Source organism: Balaenoptera musculus, chromosome 19, assembly GCF_009873245.2.
Source record: "Balaenoptera musculus isolate JJ_BM4_2016_0621 chromosome 19, mBalMus1.pri.v3, whole genome shotgun sequence".
Lineage (NCBI taxonomy): Eukaryota > Metazoa > Chordata > Mammalia > Artiodactyla > Balaenopteridae > Balaenoptera > Balaenoptera musculus.
This window is the reverse complement of record NC_045803.1, coordinates 40,949,082-40,967,918: the sequence shown is the minus strand read 5'-3', so window position 1 is coordinate 40,967,918 and position 18,837 is coordinate 40,949,082. Positions and strand designations below refer to the sequence as shown.

General features: G+C 46.2%; 1 protein-coding gene across 1 annotated transcript in view; it reads left to right on the top strand.

The window, feature by feature from the left end:
- Nucleotides 1–10,192: 10,192 nt before the first annotated feature.
- The window catches only part of CMTM4 (CKLF like MARVEL transmembrane domain containing 4), a 69,572-nt gene continuing 60,927 nt past the window's right edge, over nucleotides 10,193–18,837 (top strand). The window contains exon 1 of the mRNA XM_036833110.1: nucleotides 10,193–10,523. Within this exon, the coding sequence (XP_036689005.1) occupies nucleotides 10,338–10,523 (186 nt within the window). The 5' untranslated portion in view covers nucleotides 10,193–10,337. The remainder of the gene's footprint in view (nucleotides 10,524–18,837) is intronic.

The window sequence follows — 18,837 nt, the reverse complement described above, 5'->3', positions numbered from 1 at the left end:
TGCCAGAGAAGGGAGTTATAAAGAATGGAGAGAGAGAAAACTGGAATGTTGAATTGGAGTTGGAGGTATCAGTGTGAACTCATGATTTTCAGTACACACACACAGAAAAAATATGTAGATGTAAATATGTGCATGTATAACTGTGTGTTTATATACATATATTCCCTAGCTGTTTGTGCTGAGAGCTCAGGCCTAGGAGCGGCAACGGCCCATTGAACACACCTCATGCCTAGACTCAGTTTCTAGGTACCGTTCTCCAATAAAATAAATCAGGGCTCCTTGGAGAAATGGCTGATTCCAGGGCTGGGCCAGGGACAGTATAAGATAAGCTTGGAATGTCTGTGTTAGTAGGAAAGGGCTCAGAGAACAATGGAGACATGTCAAAAAAACACTGCAGGGCTTCCCTGGTGGCGCAGTGGTTGAGAATCCGCCTGCCAGTGCGGGGGACACGGGTTCGAGTCCTGGTCTGGGAAGATCCCACATGCCGCAGAGCGGCTGGGCCCGTGAGCCACAATTGCTGAGCTTGCGCATCTGGAGCCTGTGCTCCGCAAAAAGAGAGGCCGCAATAGTGAGAGGCCCGCGCACCGCGATGAAGAGTGGCCCCCACTTGCCACAACTAGAGAAAGCCCTCGCAGAGAAACGAAGACCCAACACAGCCATAAATAAAATAAATAAATAAATAAACAAATAAAAAAGGCATTCCTGCTAAAAAAAAAAAAAAAAAAAAAAAACACTGCAGCCCGGTGGCCAGATTTGAGGAACAATTTGAGCATTAAAAAAAAAAAAAAAAAGATTGTAACAGATTACAACCCATTAAAAAAAAGAAGTCGTGAGTCTATATTGATATAAAGAAATAAATTGAAAGTTTAATGAGAAACAGCATTCCCTGCCTCATCAAAATTTCAGTTGATGTGTTTCTTTGATGCGTTATAATCCATTACAATCAATACTTATTTGATTGCTCACTTTGTCCCAGGTTTGTTCATTACAAGGGGGAAAAAAGAGTGATGGTGGAGAAGCCTGGGAGACACAAGCCTAATCCCCAAAAGTGAATGCCATTAGCAATAGGACAAACAGAAATCTTGTGCCTCCTGATAGGCTGTACTGAGAAAGAATACAACATCACATGTAGGGTATTTCTGCCAAAAGTGTATAACCGGAATCTAATGGTGAGGAAACATCAGACGAGCCAAATTGAGGGATGTTCTGCAAGATAATTGGCTGTAATCTTCCAAAGTGTGAAGGTCGTGAAAGTCAAGGCAAGTGTGAGGACCTCTTCCAATCTGAAGGAGACTAAAGAAGCATGACAACTAAAGGTAACATGTGATTCTCAATGGGATCATTTTCTTACAAAGACACAGGGACATTTGGCAAAACTTGAATGGGATCCAGTGGTTAGATGGTAGTAACGCAACATGAATAACTTGTGGGTTTTGATGGTCGTATTCTGGTAAAGGAGGAGAACATCCTCCTTTAGGAGGATAGGACAGAAGCACAAATACTAAAGTATTTGGGGTGATGCAGTATTAGGTTGGCAACTTACTCTCAAATAGTTTAGAGGAAAAAAGTTCTTCGTTCTGCACTTAAAACTATTTTTTTGAGACTTTCCAAATGAATACATTTAATTAAAACAAACCAACCACCTTCGAGTCTACCCATGCATATGGACTGAAGAGCCAGGTGGTGTGACATTCAGGCCACTCACAGTAACTCCTAAAACCTTTCCACTGTCATGACTTCTTTGTGTTTTTCTCAGCTTGTATTTCATTCTTCCTTCCCTAGTCTCCTGGCTTCCCAGACTTGGCCCTTGGTGTGTCCTACCATCATGCTTTCCTGCCCACTCTGATCACTTACCTAAGTCCTGTCTGTTTTTGAGGCTTAGCTCAGGTGCCCATTGATCCGGGGGGCCTCCATGCCCCCTCCAAGAACCAGGTTGCTGAACTCCTGGGGCTTTTCTGGCTCTCCCAGGCTTTCCCTGGATAGGTCTGGGGACCCCCTAGGCATCCACAGATACACTCTTGGGGGCTCTGAGACTCTTCTTCTTTTAAAGGGCTCTGTAGGACTTCACTGGTGGTGCAGTGGTTAAGATCCATCTGCCAATGCAGGCGACATGGGTTCAAGCCCTGGTCTGGGAAGATCCCACATGCCGCAGAGCAGCTAAGCCCGTGTGCCACAACTACTGAGCCTGCGCTCTAGAGCCCGCGAGCCACAACTACTGAAGCCTGCATGCTACAACTACTGAAGCCCATGCGCCACAACTGCTGAAGCCCATGCGCCACAACTACTGAAGCCCACGCACCTAGAGCCCATACTCCACAACAAGAGAAGCCACCGCAATGAGAAGCCCGCGCACCACAACGAAGAGTAGCCCCCGCTCGCCGCAACTAGGGAAAGCCCGCACACAGCAACAAAGACCCAACACAGCCAAAAATAAACAAATAAATAAATTTTAAAATTAAAAATAAAGGGCTCTGTACATTTTTCAAGACAACAGTCTCTACTACCCATTTGATACAGTGGAGATAAGACTTTGAATTATTCATCTGCACTTTACTTTCACCCAAATTCAATCATGTCAGCACCCTGCTTAAAGAGCATAGTGCAGCCCTGATGGCTCCCCTGACTACAGGGGCCTTCAGAATCTGTCCCTGCCCCTGCCTTCACATGCCTTCTAACCCCTTTCTGCCTGAGCAAGAACCCAGACTGCTCACCTCTTTCTGAACCTCTCAAGCCTTTCCATCAGGACCTTTGCTTAGGCTGGGTCCTTTTTCCAGAATGCTTTGCCCTGCCTTGCTTGTTGAGAATAATGGCAACAATAATGAGTAAACATTTGCTGAGTGTCTACTTTGTCTCAGACACAATTCTAAACCCTTTACAATTTACAGATGAGGAAACTGAGGCCCACAGATGTTCACAACTTGTCTGAGGTCATACAGCCAGTGAATACAATCCTGTGTTGCACAAATGCTTGCTTGCATGTCTACTCCGTGTTCTGGTCCTGAGCCAGGCCCAGAGGGTACAACAGAGATAAATGAGGCCTTTGCCCTCTCAGAGCTCATGGTCTGAGACTGATGGGTAAACAGTGAGTCGTAACAGAGTGTAATAAACACTTTGATACAAGGGGCCATGGAAGCTAGGGCAGGAGCACCTGACCCAGCCTGGGAACTCAGGAAGGTGTTCCTGATATGCAGGAGTTAGCCCTCCACACTGGGCTGTTTTGAGGATTAAATGCGTTAATATGTGAAAACCAAGTAGATCAGGTTCTGGCACGTAGAAAGCATGATAAAAGTACCGCCGCCTCCTTTGCCTCCTCTTCCCTCCTCCTCCTCCTCTTGGCCTTATAAAGGAATGGATGTTTTTATTGTGGGAGGGGGAACAGCAGGTAAGAGTATGAGTTATGTTCTGGCCTAATGGAATTCAGGACACCCAAGGGTGATGTCTAGGGGGAGAAAGGTCATGGGAAAGGGGATGAAGGTAGCACCCTGAGGAACACTGAACTCTAGGGGCTAAGCCCATACAAATGACTGAAAAGAGCAACCAGAGAGGTGGGAGGAAAATCTGGAGTGTCTGGGGCCATCCATGCCATGCAAGGGGACTGTCACAAGAAGGCAGAAGCAGTTGGCAGGCTCACATGCTGTTGGGTAAACTCCTACTAAGCCTTCAAGACCTAGTTTAGCTCGTCGAAGCTTTCCCTGGCCTCTCCCACCCTGGGCAATTGTACTGGCCTTGTAGTCCTGTAAATATTGCAGCAGCAGATTCCTGTTCCCCACCTGAGGCCTAAGCATCAGACTCTTGGGGGAGGTCCTGAAAATCTACCCCTTGAGTGATTCCTATGCACATTAAAGTTTGCAGATGCCAGTATTCTAGAGAGAAAAAACCCAGGGTAGGATTCTCATTAGCTCAGCTTGGGTCCCGTGCCCACCCTGAGCCAATCTAGGGTGGAAGAGAACCATGATTGGTCATTCTTGGGTCAGGTGCCGACTCTTCCTAGGTGGGCATCACTTGGAAGGAGGAAGGCAGGTGTTGGAGTAGAAGAGGAGCAGCCCCAGAACAAGGAGGGCTGCTGTTATTAAAAGCAGCAGATGGTGCTAGACAGAGAGAAGCAAGCATGTCTGCTACAGTTCCACAGTTCTTTTCAGAGAGCCTTGAGGTCCCAGGATGTGGCTCGGTGCCTGGCACAGGGGGGGTGGGCCATCAGCAAATGTTTGGTGTATGTACGTTGCCTCCTGGCTACCTGGGCAGCTCCCGGAGGCTCACAGGCTAGTTTAGCCAGCCCAGGCCGGCATGGCCACGGGTATCGGAGGTGAGTGTAGGCAGTGTCCACATTCCCTTGTAGCCACATTTTCTGCCTTCTTCCCCAGAAGACCATTCCCCATCCCCTGCCCTGGGAAGAGAAGGCGGAGGAGGGCAGCCAGGGAGAAGCCAGGCAGCTGCTGAGCAGGCGAATCTTCCCCTGAATCAAGTGCCAGCAGGGTTTGGAGGCAGCGGGAACAACAAACTGGGGTCCCACGGAGGGTGGGATTCCACTGGAGGCCCCGGTAAGGGGCGCAGATGGTTTGGCCCGGGGTTGTCCTTGGTCATAGGAACCGAAGGAATGTCAAACTGGAAAATCCCGGCGAGCACTATTTTTAGAGATGACTTGGAGAGCATTTTTCCGGCTAAAGGGACAAGTTCTTTCAGAAGCAGCAGTTAACTCTAACCCCTGAACCGCTCCCGCCTGGAATCTGCCCAGGCCCGGCCCCTCCCTCCAGGCTCGTGGGAACACTGCGGGAGGAGGAGAGGGACATTTGCTCCTTTCAAACACAAAAAGAGGTTGTTTGTTTTCTCACATCTTTGACCACAGTCCTCAGACATTAGGAGTTTATACCAGTACCTTTCTTTAAAAGGCCCTTTAAAGGTAGAGAATCATTTCAGACCAAGCTGTTAGTCTTGAAACATTAAACATGATTTTCTTGGATGTTTGGTCCATGCTTAACATTGATAGTTGCTCGTGATAAACTCAGTCTTCCCACTGCATGCTTTATGCTTGCGATGTTCTCCTTAACTACCGCTGTCTATATTTTTGTGTTTGAAGTAGGAGTCTCTAGGGACCTCCTAATTACTGAGCTTATTAAAAGTAGTAGATGAGCGCTATTGCTTAATTGAAGTTACAGGAAAAGCAGCCCTACCCCCAACACTAATGGGTGCCCTGGGGAGGGGCCTCAGTAAGAAACAAAGTGAAACTGGAACCTCTTCCCTCCTCACCGTTATCAGGCACCGCCTCCAGGGACAGAACACGCAGGGACCCCAGTTTGGGAAGGTGTTTTGCTCCCAGCCCTTCATGGAATTCAGATTCTAAAGTCCTTGTAGGACCAATGCTTTATGGAATCAGTGTGCTTGGGGAGGAGGGCAGGAGGGCTGGAGTGGGGAATCATCCCCCAGGCTTGGAGGTGGTTGCCCTTCGGCTAAATGAGAGGCTGAGAGACTTGGGAAGAGGCCAGGCCCGATGTAGGTGAAGCGGCATATACTGGGGCATAGCGTGTATCTAAGGATGCTACACTCTGAGCAGTTTTTTTTCAGGATGAGTTCAGGAACTGAGATAAGAATCAGCATTATGGTTGCTGGCAGAGCCTATCCACTGGCAACAATGAACAAAGTAGCATCTGGTTTCTTCATCAGTCTTGTCTGAGTCTGGTTTCCTTGAGTCAGCCCTGGATATGTGGACCAGACCCTGGAAGCCAGGGACCTGAGGGCTACCCACTTCTCTGTCATTTATCATCCTCATTTTGTCTTCACTTGTAGACACCTGGAGGCACAGCTATAGCCACAGACTCATGCTGTATTACGACTGAACACTTGAGGAAGGCACAATACCAAGTTTTATCTACTCTTAATATGTGGGATTCCCAATAACACTCGTTGAAGTCTGTGAACTTCTGTTAAAAACTAGAAGTAAACATTTCGAGTCTGTCCCCGGAACTAAAAATAAACGTAGGCTAGTGTCCAGGAATAGGGAACAGTTAACAAGTACTGGAGAGGAGCCTCCAATCTTGCTTCCGCTCAATCTACCTCCTTCGATGAAGCCAAAGAGAGCATTCTAAAAGGAGGCCTCACTGGGCCACTCTCCTGCTTAACACGCTTCAGTCCAGAATCTACCCTCTCATACGGTCCCTGAGGCCCTGCAGGGACACCCAAGGCCACCTTTCACCCTTGAATTCTGCACTTGAGCCTCTTCACTGTGCTTTGCTTTCTTGCTTATCTCTTGGCCTTTGCACATGTTGTTCCCTCTTCCGGGAATGCTCGTCTACCGACCCTTACCATCTCTTTGCCTTGCTAACTGCTCTTCCTATTTCAGACCTCAGCGGAAATTCTGACCCACAGACTCAATGAAATCCTTCCTGGAAATTCCCATACCACCATGAACAACACTCAGCACATGCTCTGTTGTATTTACTGGTTTCAATGCTTGGTCTCCATGTCTGTGCTGGCAGGGACTATATCTGACTCTCAAATTCCTTTTTAAAAAATCATTTTAAATTTAGCTTTTATTAAAATTATATGAGCACATAGTTGAGAGAATCAAATAGTTCTACAAGGCCTATAACCCCCATTACATATCCTGCTCCCCAGAATTGACATTTTTTAACTTTTAACCAATTATTTTTATATTTACACACACATATATATATATATATTATACATATATATATATATTTTTTTTTTTGCCTCGCCACGTGGCATGTGGGATCTTAGTTCCTCGACCAGGGATCGAACCCGTGCCCCCTGCACTGGAAGCACAGAGTCTTAACCACTGAACCGCCAGGGAAGTCCCTTTACCTTTATATTTTTAATTAACATGCATATACTGCTTCCTGTTGAGTTTTCAGTTTTAAGCATCTACTGATCTCCCATGATGGATGATGAGTATTCAGGTCTCTTGCCCACCTTCCCCTTCTCCCTATCATACATGCACACATCCTGTCCCTCTATCCTTTCCTCGTAATATGGTCAGGTACTTTTGGTTAGATCCGCACTCATTGTTTACATTGTTATAATTATGCAAATGTTATTCACATGTGATTTAGCATACTTACTTCTTTTCTATATATCATTTTATTTCCTGCAGTTCATCTACGAATATTTGCTTAATTTTCTATGCATTTATCACTAATTTATCTCAAAACTTTCCAGAAACTATGAATCTTTCTTTTCTGTGTATTTAAACACATTCTTAATTTCATCTTGAAGATGTCTCTTGAAGCTCTGGCTGCTCCAATCTGGGCTGGTTAACCCCCAGCCCTGCTGCACAGGGGCCTCTGTCCCCTTCACCATAGGACCCTTATCATCTCTCTCTCTCACCCTTTCCTGGCTCCCAGGTCCTCTGCTTCCTTGGTTTAAATCCTTGTTCTGGTGGTGTCCTCCTCCAGCAGCCTCCTAAGAAGAGACAGAGGGAGTCTTTGCATGTCCCAAAGAGTCTTTCATCAGTCCTCATACCCGATTGATACTCCAGCTGGAACCAGACTTCTAAGTGGGGATCATTTTTCCTCAGGATGTAGAATGGTTTACTCCATTCCCAAAGCTGCTGTGGAAAAGTCTGTTGCCTTTCTGATTCCTGATCCTTTATAATGAAATGTGCTCTGTTCTTCTCTGGAACCTTGAGGATCTTCTCTTTGCCCCCAGTCGTCTGGTGTACCTGGTGCTGGTTCATGTTCATTCATTGTGCTGGCCACTGGTGGGTCTTTTAAATCCAAAACTCATGTCCTTTGGTTCTGGAAAGTGTTACTGAATTTTTTTTTAAATTATTATTTTTTGTTTTCTTCCCTCCATATTCTCTGTTCTAACTTTATTAGAGTGTTATTCTATTATTCTCTTGGACTATACCTCTAATTTTCTTATCTTTTCTCTCATTTTCCATCTCTTTGTCTTTTGGTTCTATTTCCTGTGAGGTTTTCTTTAACTCTTATATTGAATTAAAATTTTTTTGCTTTCATTTTATTTAGTATCCAAGGACACACACACGTAAATATATATAATTTTTAGTATGGTACTCCTGCCCTCAACTGTGCCTAGTGATCCCTAGCTAAGGGGCCCTCTGTTTTACCTTCTCCAGAGAAAAAGATTCCAGTCTTGGGGGATGGTCATGGGTGGGGATCCAGGGATCCATTTGGTTCTTTTTTTTTTTTTTTAATTTAATTAATTAATTAATTACTTTTTGGCTGCCTTGGGTCTTCGTTGCTGCGCGCAGGCTTTCTCTAGTTGCAGTGAGCAGGGGCTACTCTTGTTGCAGTGTGCAGGCTTCTCATTGCGGTGGCTTCTCTTGTGTGGTACGTGGGCTCCGTAGTTGTGGCTCGCGGGCTGTAGAGTGCAGGCTCAATATTTGTGGCTCACAGGCTTAGTTGCTCCGCAGCATGTGGGATCTTCCCAGACCAGGGCTCGAACCTGTTGCGTGCATTGGCAGGCGGATTCTTAACCACTGCACCACCAGGGAAGCCCTCCTCATTTGCTTCTTAAAAAGACTTTCATTTGGTCTTTTTTTTTTTTTTTTAAATTCCTGCTTTCACCCCCCACTTCTAGATTTGCTTGGTGCTGCCCATTCCTGAGCCTTTTTTCCTGTGATATGACCTAGGTTGCATTTCAGCCTTCCCCTGTGTCAACTTAGGGTTTAGCTTTCTTGGATCTGCTAAGTTAGTTACCACTTGCCCATTTGCTTTTCTGCTTCCAACATTTTGTTGCCATTGTCTCCTTTCCCATTCTTTGTCCCTGTGGTTTTATGCCCTTAAAAAATGTCCCTGTAACTGTCATTTCACTGGGATTTGGGGAGAAAGCAGAGGCCAGAGCCTGCATCCAACCATTCAACTTATCTTTCATTGGCAACCTCCAGGTCCTAGCATATCCTTTAGCATATAAGTGCCCAATAAATATTTGTGGGCTGAATGGAGTGTTAGAGTTAGTGTCGTTCCCATCTTTGGTAACCAAAAGGTGAGAGCCCTTTAAATTGAGATCTCCTGAGTTATGACATTTACTGCTTCTCACTTCACAAGTTCACAAGCCCATCTGAATTATATACTAGGCAACACTGTGTAGGGAAAAAATTTGGAAGTGAGTGGGCTCTGCCCACCAATTGTGTGGCCTGGGACTACCAGTCTGAAACCTTAGTCTGGTCTTCTGTAAAATGGGAATAACACTTTCAAGTGCCTTCCTCAGTGTCTAAAGCATGGTAAGCTCTAGATATTTGTGGTGTGGAAGAGTTCAATACCAAAGGGACAATTCTTAGAAAGTCGGTGTTTTACTTAAGCTTAAAATTATCCTTCACACTTGAATTGCAAATTGGTCCCTAATTAATGCCCTTCAGTGCAAAAATCTGTGTTTAACCTGCCTTGGTGATTAGACAGACATCGCAAAACCTTTTCAGCTAAGAGAGGAAACTAATGTTAGTCACCGAGGGTCTCCTGTGGGCTAGCTCCCATTCTCGGTCAGGCCGGTGAATCCAGAGCATACACTGGGAGTTATTCACAAATATTGCCGAGTGTCTGTCTTACAGACCCAGTACTAAGCGACCTCACTCACCCCGACTTCTCACCCCTGTCCCGCTCAGTCCCTGACCTCGGTACTGGTTTGTTGCCCAGTGTGGGAGCCCAGACACTTAGCCCCCTCTTGTCAAACAGTCCAAGTCAGGCCCACCCTGGGCCCCGTACTGTTCCCAGCACGGGGGCCGCACAGCACATCTTGGTCTTCACCGGTAAGTCCCCTGGCCTACCTGAAGAGGACCCCACTTCCTCCAGGGAAGAAACGGAGGCAGCACCCTGGGAAAGCAGCTCCGTGACCCCTAGGTCCGCCTCGACCCTCCGTCAGCCCCCATTCTCCCTGCTCCCCACTACCCCTCTTTCCCGGACCTTGGCCCTCCCTTGACGCGATCGCCTGGCGCGCAGCCGCGGCCCCGACCCCCGCGCGCACTCAGGTGAGGGCGGAGCCAGAGGCCCTGGCGCCCCGCCCCGCCCTCCGGAGGCCCCGCAGCGCGGGCAGCCACCTCCACCCGCGGGAGCCGCGGAGCGCCGCCGAGCGGCCGGCGGGCGGGCGCTCGCTCCGCCCCCTCCCGGCTGGCCGCGCCGGCTCCCGCCTCCTTCCCTCTCCGCCCGCTCCCGCCTCCCTCCCTTTCCGCTGCCGAGGCGGCGGGAGCCGAGCCCGAGCGGACCGAGCCGCGGCCGCAGCCGGGCGGCGGGCGCAGAGGCGGCGGCGGCGGTGGTGGTGCGGGCAGTTAGTCGGCGGCGGCGGCGGCGGCAATGCGGCGGCCCCGCTGAGCCCGCTAGCTCCGGGCGCCGGAGGCCAGCCGCGCAAGGCGGCCCGGGCCGGGCGGCAGCATGCGGAGCGGCGAGGAGCTGGACGGCTTCGAGGGCGAGGCCTCGAGCACCTCCATGATCTCGGGCGCCAGCAGTCCGTACCAGCCCACCACCGAGCCGGTGAGCCAGCGCCGCGGGCTGGCTGGCCTGCGCTGCGACCCGGACTACCTGCGCGGCGCGTTCGGCTGCCTCAAGGTCGCCCAAGTGGTAGGTGCCGGGCGGGGCCCCAGGTGCCGGCGGGCGGCCTAGCCGCGCGCCTTCTCTCCCTGCTCCCGCTTCAGGGGGCGCAGGCCCGGCCGGCCTCCACCGCGCACTCGCTTCCCATGGCCCCAGTCCTTGCGCTCCCTCTCCTTCGCTGGGTCCCCGTGCCGCCCTCCCGCCTCCCCTGGGGACTCTGCATTCCCCAGCCCTGCCGCCTCAGGTGTGCGCCTTCTACCTGAACACCTGCCCCCGGGCCTTCGTGTCCACTCCAGCCTTCGCTGTCGCGAGCCTCTTTCACTGTTGGGTTTGGTGGTGCGCGAAACCCGGCGGGGGTCATGCTTTCCCCTGGGTACTGCTGGTCATAGCAACTTGTGTTAGGTTTTCGGGGCCCGCACATTCTCCACTCCTCCGGATGGTCCTCGTTTGTCTCGGCTTCCACCACTGGGGACTGTGGCTCGGTTTTTTCCCCGGCGCCCAGCAGAGTGCTGGGCATATGGTAGACGCTCAAATAAATGTTGAATGGAGGCATGTAGTCTAGATGCATTGGGGGAGCCCAGATCTGCCCAGAGTCTCCAGTTTATGCTGCAGAGGTTTTGTTTGTTTTTTGTTATTTATTTATTTATGGCTGCATTGGGTCTTCGTTGCTGCACGGGGGCTTTTTCTAGTTGCGGCGAGTGGGAGCTACTCTTTGTTGCCGTTCACGGGCTTCTCATTGCGGTGGCTTCTCTTGTTGCGGAGCACGGGCTCCAGGCACTCGGGCTTCAGTAGTTGTGGCACGTGGGCTCGATAGTTGTGGCTCCCGGGCTCTAGAGTGCAGGCTCAGTAGTTGTGGCGCACGGGCTTAGTTGCTCTACGGCATGTGGGATCTTACTGGACCAGGGCTTGAACCAGTGTCCCCTGCATTGGCAGGCGGATTCTTAACCACTGGCCACCAGGGAAGTCCCTGCTGCAGAGGTTTTGATTCCTTCTAATTAGCCCAGAAGATAGAACCGGCATCCCTGAATCCTCCGCCCCAGCACGGTGGCTAGCATTGCCCAGCTGGTACCCAGAGTTAAATCACTATGGGAGAGCAGCCAGTTTTGGAGGTAACAGAAACAGAGAACTTTCTTTTGGGCTTGTCTATGGTAGAGCTCATTTCTCAGAATTCTTATTTTTAGCTTTCAGGGTGTTCAGGGCAGGGGCCTGTCCCCTCTGCCCCTCTTTTGTGGTTTTCTAACAGGCCTCTTTGGTTTGTTACTTAGCTCTGCTGTGGATAGAGCATACTCCAGTTCGGAAAAAACTGTGTCCCGATATCCCCTGACACAGGTAGGCCTTTCCCTGAGGCCTGGCAGCAAAACTTTATAGACTTCTCAGCTAGAGAAGCCATTTGCACAGAGCTGCAATGTATGTGCATTTTGTTTCTTCCAAGCATTGGTCTTCTTGTGCTTACTTGAGTACATAGCTAAAGGTTCCTTGGGAATCATTTAATGTGTGGATATCCTTTAAATAAAGGTCTCAGTGTTTGTAAATTGCGGAATCATAGACTGTTTTCTCTCTCTCTCCGGTAAAAGGCTTGTTCTGCTGATTGCAGGGGGGTATTTTTGAAGGGCTCTCAGGAAAGACAAACGGAGCAGGTTATTCCTCTCTAGAATTTTAAACTGACCTTATCTGGTAAAGTGGAATGTTCCAAGAGATATATTTGTTCAGTAGTTAGGCATTACTGTTAGCAAAGTGAATGGAGGAGTGGGGGAGGTGTATAACTGCCTTTAAAAATAGGCAGCTAGCTGATGCTTGAGTACAGCACTGATAATCAGAAGTGAATAAAAGAGCAGGATGGGAGGGAACTGGGCCCAGGTGGAATTTAGGGCCTTGTTAAGTACCTTGTTTTGTTTACTCTGGACTTTTGAAAGTACATAGAGCTTGCCACTCAAAAGATCTGGTAAAAGAATGAAATCCAGTAGTTTATATAAAATGTTAGATATCACCTCATTGCTGGAATTTTGTCACCTAAAGCCAGAAATGGAAGCCAGTGGTATTTATCACTGCCTTTTCGTAAGGTGCTATTTTTTTTTTTTTGTAGAGCTTTACTTTTCATCTGGAAGAACTTTGGGGCCCAGCCCCTAAAATCTCGCCTAACTCTTGTCTTTTGTCTAATCTCTAGAATTTAAACAGCGAGAGGTTATGTTATGTGTGGGTGAGTGAAAGATGGGGACCTGCTTGAAGGGTATGGCAACGTGAAACAGTTCCATGCATTTAGCTTTTCAGCCTTGTTAAAAAAAAAATCAGGGTTTTTAGGGGGAAAAACCGCCACAAAACTTAAAGATATTGGACTCTCAACTTAAACTGGAAAAGAAAACAAGAGTCGTTATGAAGATATTTCTTTTTGTTTTTGGCCATGCCGTGGGGCATCTTAGTTCTCCGACCAGGGATCAAACCCATGCCCCCTGCCTCGGAAGCATGGAGTCCTGTCCACTGCACCGCCAGGGAAGTCCCTGAAGATATTTCTAAGATGTTACAAAGCTCAGAATCCCATCAAGAAATATGTCTAATATAAATTCTAATTCTGTGGTTTTTGAGAAAAATTTGACTTGTTTTGGTTTTAGTTTTTAGAGACATTTTTTGTGGTCTGTGGCCTGTTGCCACCTGCAGGTCCTTGCTCCAAGTGTGGTCCGCAGCATTGCCAGCACCTGAGAGCTTGTTAGAAGTGCAGAATCAGAGGCCTCACCCCAGACTTCCTGAATCATAATCTGCAGTTTAGCAAGATCCTCTGGGAGATTCTCGTGCACATTAAGGTTTGAGACTTACCTTTCCGTATCATTTTAGTGTTAAAACCTTACACAGTACTAGCAATCAGTTCTCTATCAGAACTGTAAATAGTCAACCTCAAGGCTGAGGTTTTTCTGTAAAATGAGCCTATATCTCTCTCAAAGGATTAAGAGAACGAGGTAGTATGTAGAAATTAGCACCTAGTTTATTAGGTGCTTAGTTAGTGTGTAATAAAACGTTAGCTGTCACTGTTGCTAAGTAATACTTCCTGCCTTTAAAGAAACTTGGTGAAAATGCCACCCCAAAATTATAATTACATATTTGAATTAAAGACAGTTTACGTCCTAGTGGTTTAAAAGTTACATCGATATTTTAAATGGAATGCTATTTGATAGTAAAACTAATCTGAAATATTATGGAAATTAATCAGTGCATTTTCATAGATTATATCTTTTTTTAAATTAATTTATTTTTGGCTGCGTTGGGTCTTCGTTGCTGCGCGTGGCCTTTCTCTAGTTGTGGCGAGCCCCTGGGGCTACTCTTCGTTGCGGTGCACGGACTTCTCACTGTGGTGGCTTCTCTTGTTGCGGAGCACGGGCTCTAGGCGCATGGGCTTCAGTAGTTGTGGCTCGTGGGCTCTAGGGCGCAGGCTCAGTAGTTGTGGCGCACAGGCTTAGTTGCCCCGAGGCATGTGGGCTCGAACCCGTGTCCCCTGCATTGGCAGGCGGATTCTTAACCACTGCGCCACCAGGGAAGTCCTAGATTATATGTTTTAAAAATGAAACTCATACCTATTTCTTTTTTTTTTTAATTAATAGCTACTTTATTTATTTATTTATTTTATTTTTATTTTTGGCTGTGTTGGGTCTTCGTTTCGTGTGAGGGCTTTCTCTAGTTGTGGCAAGCGGGGGCCACTCTTCATCGCGGTGCGCGGGCCTTTCACTATCGCGGCCCCTCCCGTTGCGGGGCACAGGCTCAGCAGCTGTGGCTCACGGGCCCAGTTGCTTCGTGGCATGTGGGATCTTCCCAGACCAGGGCTCGAACCCGTGTCCCCTGCATTAGCAGGCAGATTCTCAACCACTGCGCCACCAGGGAAGCCCCATACCTATTTCTTAGTTGGGGAGAGTATCTCCTGTGGTTATTTCAAACAATATAAATGTACTTTTTGTAGGAAAAGAGTAGGTTTAAACTATTGATTTAAATACCTTCTTCTTTCTTTTGAATGTGGATTCTGGGAGCACTTATTGGTTTTTAGCTCTCAGACATCATTTAATGAAATAGTTAATGTGGGCCTTTTGTTTATTGTTTTGTTTAGATTTTTTTTCCAAAGCACTTCGTTGAAAGCCGAATTTTGCTCTTGGGATAGGGATGGGGCATAGTATCGCTTATACCATGATGTTACGACAGTGTCAGAAGAGGACAGGACCTAGACGGGACAACTTTCTGAATCACAACAGCAGGCATCATTAATGAGTGCTTACTCTACTGTTATCACCTTTATTTTATGGATGAGAAAGTTAGAGGCACTGAGGTCGTGACTCGTTTAAGGTCACGTGGCTAGTGGTTGGTGGAGCTGGGATTTGAACCCGGGTGGTGTGCTCTTTCCTGCCTCCTGAACACATCATTTTGAGTTGTTCCACAGAGCAGAGGAGACCTTGAGTCCAAGGACATTTCTGAGGTCTTTGTTGCCTGGTGACTTTTACGTGCTTGTTACGTGACCTAACAAGGGTTTTGATTTCTCAGTGGCCATTGCGCTGTTCCTAGGCGTGCAGTTCCTGTGTGGTGTCCTGCTCCTCACCTAGCAGACCTGCCACTTTCCACCTTGAGGGGATGGGCCTTCTCAAAAGAGCCAAGAGCAGAATCAGCTTTTAAGTTCCGAAAACACCTCTCAAGGAGCTCTTTTGCTTCGGATCCCTTTCTCTTTTTTTTTCTTTTTTGTCTACATCACTTTTATTTTATTTTATTTTTTGGCTGCGCCCTGTGGCATGTGGGATCTTAGTTCCCCGACCAGGGATCGAACCTGAGTCCCCCGCAGTGGGAGTTCGGAGTCTTAACCACTGGACCACCAGGGAAGTCTCTGGATCCCTTTCTTGAGCCCCTCCCACGCCTGATTGACCTTCTGACATTGCATTGCATTTGTTTAGGACTATTTTTTAAACAAAGTTGGGTAATAGGTGATGTTTAAATTCAAATTTTAGCTCTGCTGATCTCCTTGAAATCTCTTAACCCCATTGTTTCTTGGCTTCCTCAGTAGTAGAATGTGAGTGGTAATGACTGAGCATTTTAGGAATTGTAAGAACTAAAGGGTTAATGTTTGGCAGGTGCTTTCTTAGGTAACTCAAAGACAAATGTGAGCGTTTACATTTCAGGGTTGGGTGATAACGTATCTTTTATTTGATGGAAACTGTGTCAGTTTTTCATCCCAAGCTGGTGAGCACTTCCCTCACCTTTCTGGCTTCCTTGGGCTGTACAGAAGCAGGGCAGGGGTGTGCAGAGAATGGCTGGTGAAGTAGTTTCACTGCGTTGGATTCTCACTTCTGCCTTAAGGTGGCTTCTTATAAAACAGTCCCATTTTCCCTTGGGCAGATTGTTATCTTTGGGAGTTGTCTTCCTGGTCAAAAACTTGAAGTCAAATAAATTCTAGCAGAATTTAAGCAAAGATTAAAACCACTCTTAAGTTTTTATGATGATTAAAAATAGTAAAATTATCATCCAAGACCTCAGAAAAGTGTCTAGTACACATCTGTTTTATAAAAGCAGACAAAGATTGTTCAAGAAAAGAAAGCTTCAGACCAATCATCCTCATGAACACAGGCACAAAAACCCTCAACGAACTACTAGGAAATCTAGGAAATCGAATCCAGCAATGTTATGTAAAAAGAATAGTACACGGCAATCATTGTGATTTATCCCAGGAAGAAAAGGCTGGTTCAGTCTTCCAAAATCAGGAGATATAATCTGCCATACTAACAGTTTAAAGCACAAAAAACACTTGATTATGTCAGGGGATGCAGAAAAGAACTTTTGACAAAATTCAACATTCATTCACGATAAATGTAGCCAAGAAGATTAGTAAGATAAGGGAACTGCCTCAACCTGGAAAAGGGCATCTGCCAGAAATCTACAGCTAACATACTTAGTGGTGAAAATACTTTCCCTTTAAGATGGGGAGCAAGGCAATGAGGTCTGTTCTCACCACATGTCTGTTCTCTCTTCCACATCCTACTGGAAGTGCTAACCAGTGCAAGAAAAATAAATAGAAGGCATTCAGACTGGAAAGAAAGAACAACTGTCCCTATTTGCAGATGGCATGATTGTCTATGTAGACAATCCCATGGAAATCTATAAAAAAGCTCCTAGGACTAATGCGTGAGTCAGCAAGGTGGCAGCATACAAGGTCAACACACAAAAATCAATCATATTTTTATATCCTAGCAATCAATCATTGGAAACTGAAATTGAAAAAAAAAAAAAAAAGCAACCCATATCAGTTATGATAGCTCTGAAAAGAATGAAATACTTAGGTCTAAATCTAACAAAACATGTACAGGATCTACATGCTGAAGACTACAAAACACCGGAGAAGGAAATCAAAGACCACTGAAGTAAGTGGGCAGACATACTGTGCTCATGGATTGGAAGATTCAATATAGTTATTAAAATATCACTTCTTGGGCTTCCCTCGTGGTGCAGTGGTTGAGAATCCGCCTACCAATGCAGGGGACATGGGTTCGACCCTGGTCCGGGAAAATCCCACATGCCGTGGAGCAACTAAGCCCATGCACCACAACTACCGAGCCTGTGCCGTAGAGCCTGCGAGCCACAACTACTGAGCCTGCGTGCTGCAACTACTGAAGCCCATGCGCCTAGAGCCCGTGCTCCGCAACAAGAGAAGCCACCACAGTGAGAAGCCTGCTCGCCGCAACTAGAGAAAGCCCCTGTGCAGCAACGAAGACCCAACGCAGCCAAAAATAAATAAAATAAATATCTATATATAAAAGCTTTTTTTAAAAAAATAAATTAAAAAAAATATGTATCACTTCTCCACAAATTGATCTGTAGGTTTAACATAATCCCAAAATCCCAGCAAGATTTTTTTTAGATAAAGAAGCTGATTCTAAAATTGATATGGAAAAGTCAGGTTAGCCAGGTAGAGGGATGATGAAGGATTGGTTTTGAGGGCAGAGGGAACAACACAACATGAAGATAGAACATAGAGTTTAGGAGAGTGTGTGTGTGGGTGTTGGGGGGTGGGATGGGGAGGGGCTCTGAGAGTATGGACTTTATGTCTCTTATCACCATGAGACTTTTGGCCAGTTGCTTGTTCACTTCAGGCCGCAAGCAGGTCTCCTTATTTGTAGATCAGGGCTGATGAGAGGGCTGCTGGCGCCCGTGAGCCTTCCATACAAAGTCCTTAGCAAAGTGTCTCTCACATAGAAGTCACACCACCCTGTTAGTACTATCGAATATCTCTGGAATGGTACAGATTGGGAAACTGGGTGACCAAGGGTCAGGGTGGAAGGGAGATTTATTTTTCACTGTATTTGAATTGTATACCACACGCAGATATCTTCTAGTCAAAAATTCCCAAAGCATCAGCTGTTACTAGCTCTACCTTAGTATAGATTAGCCTTAAAGCTATTATACCAATCATAATCTTTAGTTAACCTTTTATTACTTTACTTACTTTGTAATTTGGAGGCCCTTTTGGGGAGAATGATTTCGATAATACAGTACAGACATCTTGAAGAAACTTGAAGCTTAAAAGTTTTTTCAATCTATTTTCCTGTAAAAAAAAAAAAAAAAAAGAAGCCTTCTGCACAATTGTGGGTGCTTAATAAATTTGTTGATGCTAATGAAAAAATTTCTCCCATTTGAAAGGAATCTACCCTATAGGCTGGCTACTATAGTTAATAATACTGTATTGCAGTTGTATTGTAATTGAAAGTTGCTAAGAGAATAGATCTGATAAGCTCTCATCACAAGAAAAAAAAATTTTTAAACTATATATGGTGAAGCATGTTAAATAAGACTTATTGTAGTGATAATGTGTATATCATTATTGATACAAATATTGATATATAGAAATACTGAATCATTATGTTGTACACCTAAACTAATGTAATGTTATATTCCAGTTATATCTCAATAAAAAAACCATTGTAACATTGAAGGAAATTAGGGAAAAAAATCATAGTCAAATGAAAAGCACTTTGGAATTTTTCCCTTCCAAAGGCTGCATAAGATCCCCTGATCGTGGTTTCCAATATTTTGCTATTAGGAAGGATCCTTCAGTAAATGTCCTTCATTCTTCTTTTGAATTGTGACTATTTTTTATTAAATTTCAGGGAGTGCTATTACTAGATCAAAGGGCAACATCATTACATTTCTGAACATTAAAAAAAATATATGGACTTGGTCCTACAACATACGTAAAGGTCTCACTTTATCCCAAGTTAACATTGTGTTTACCCACAAGTACTTACCAGTGGGAAATGCTGAGCTCAGTAAGACCTTCGGGACTCCTCCTGGGTCATAGGGCCAAATTAATTTTTTCTTGGGACTTCCCTCGTGG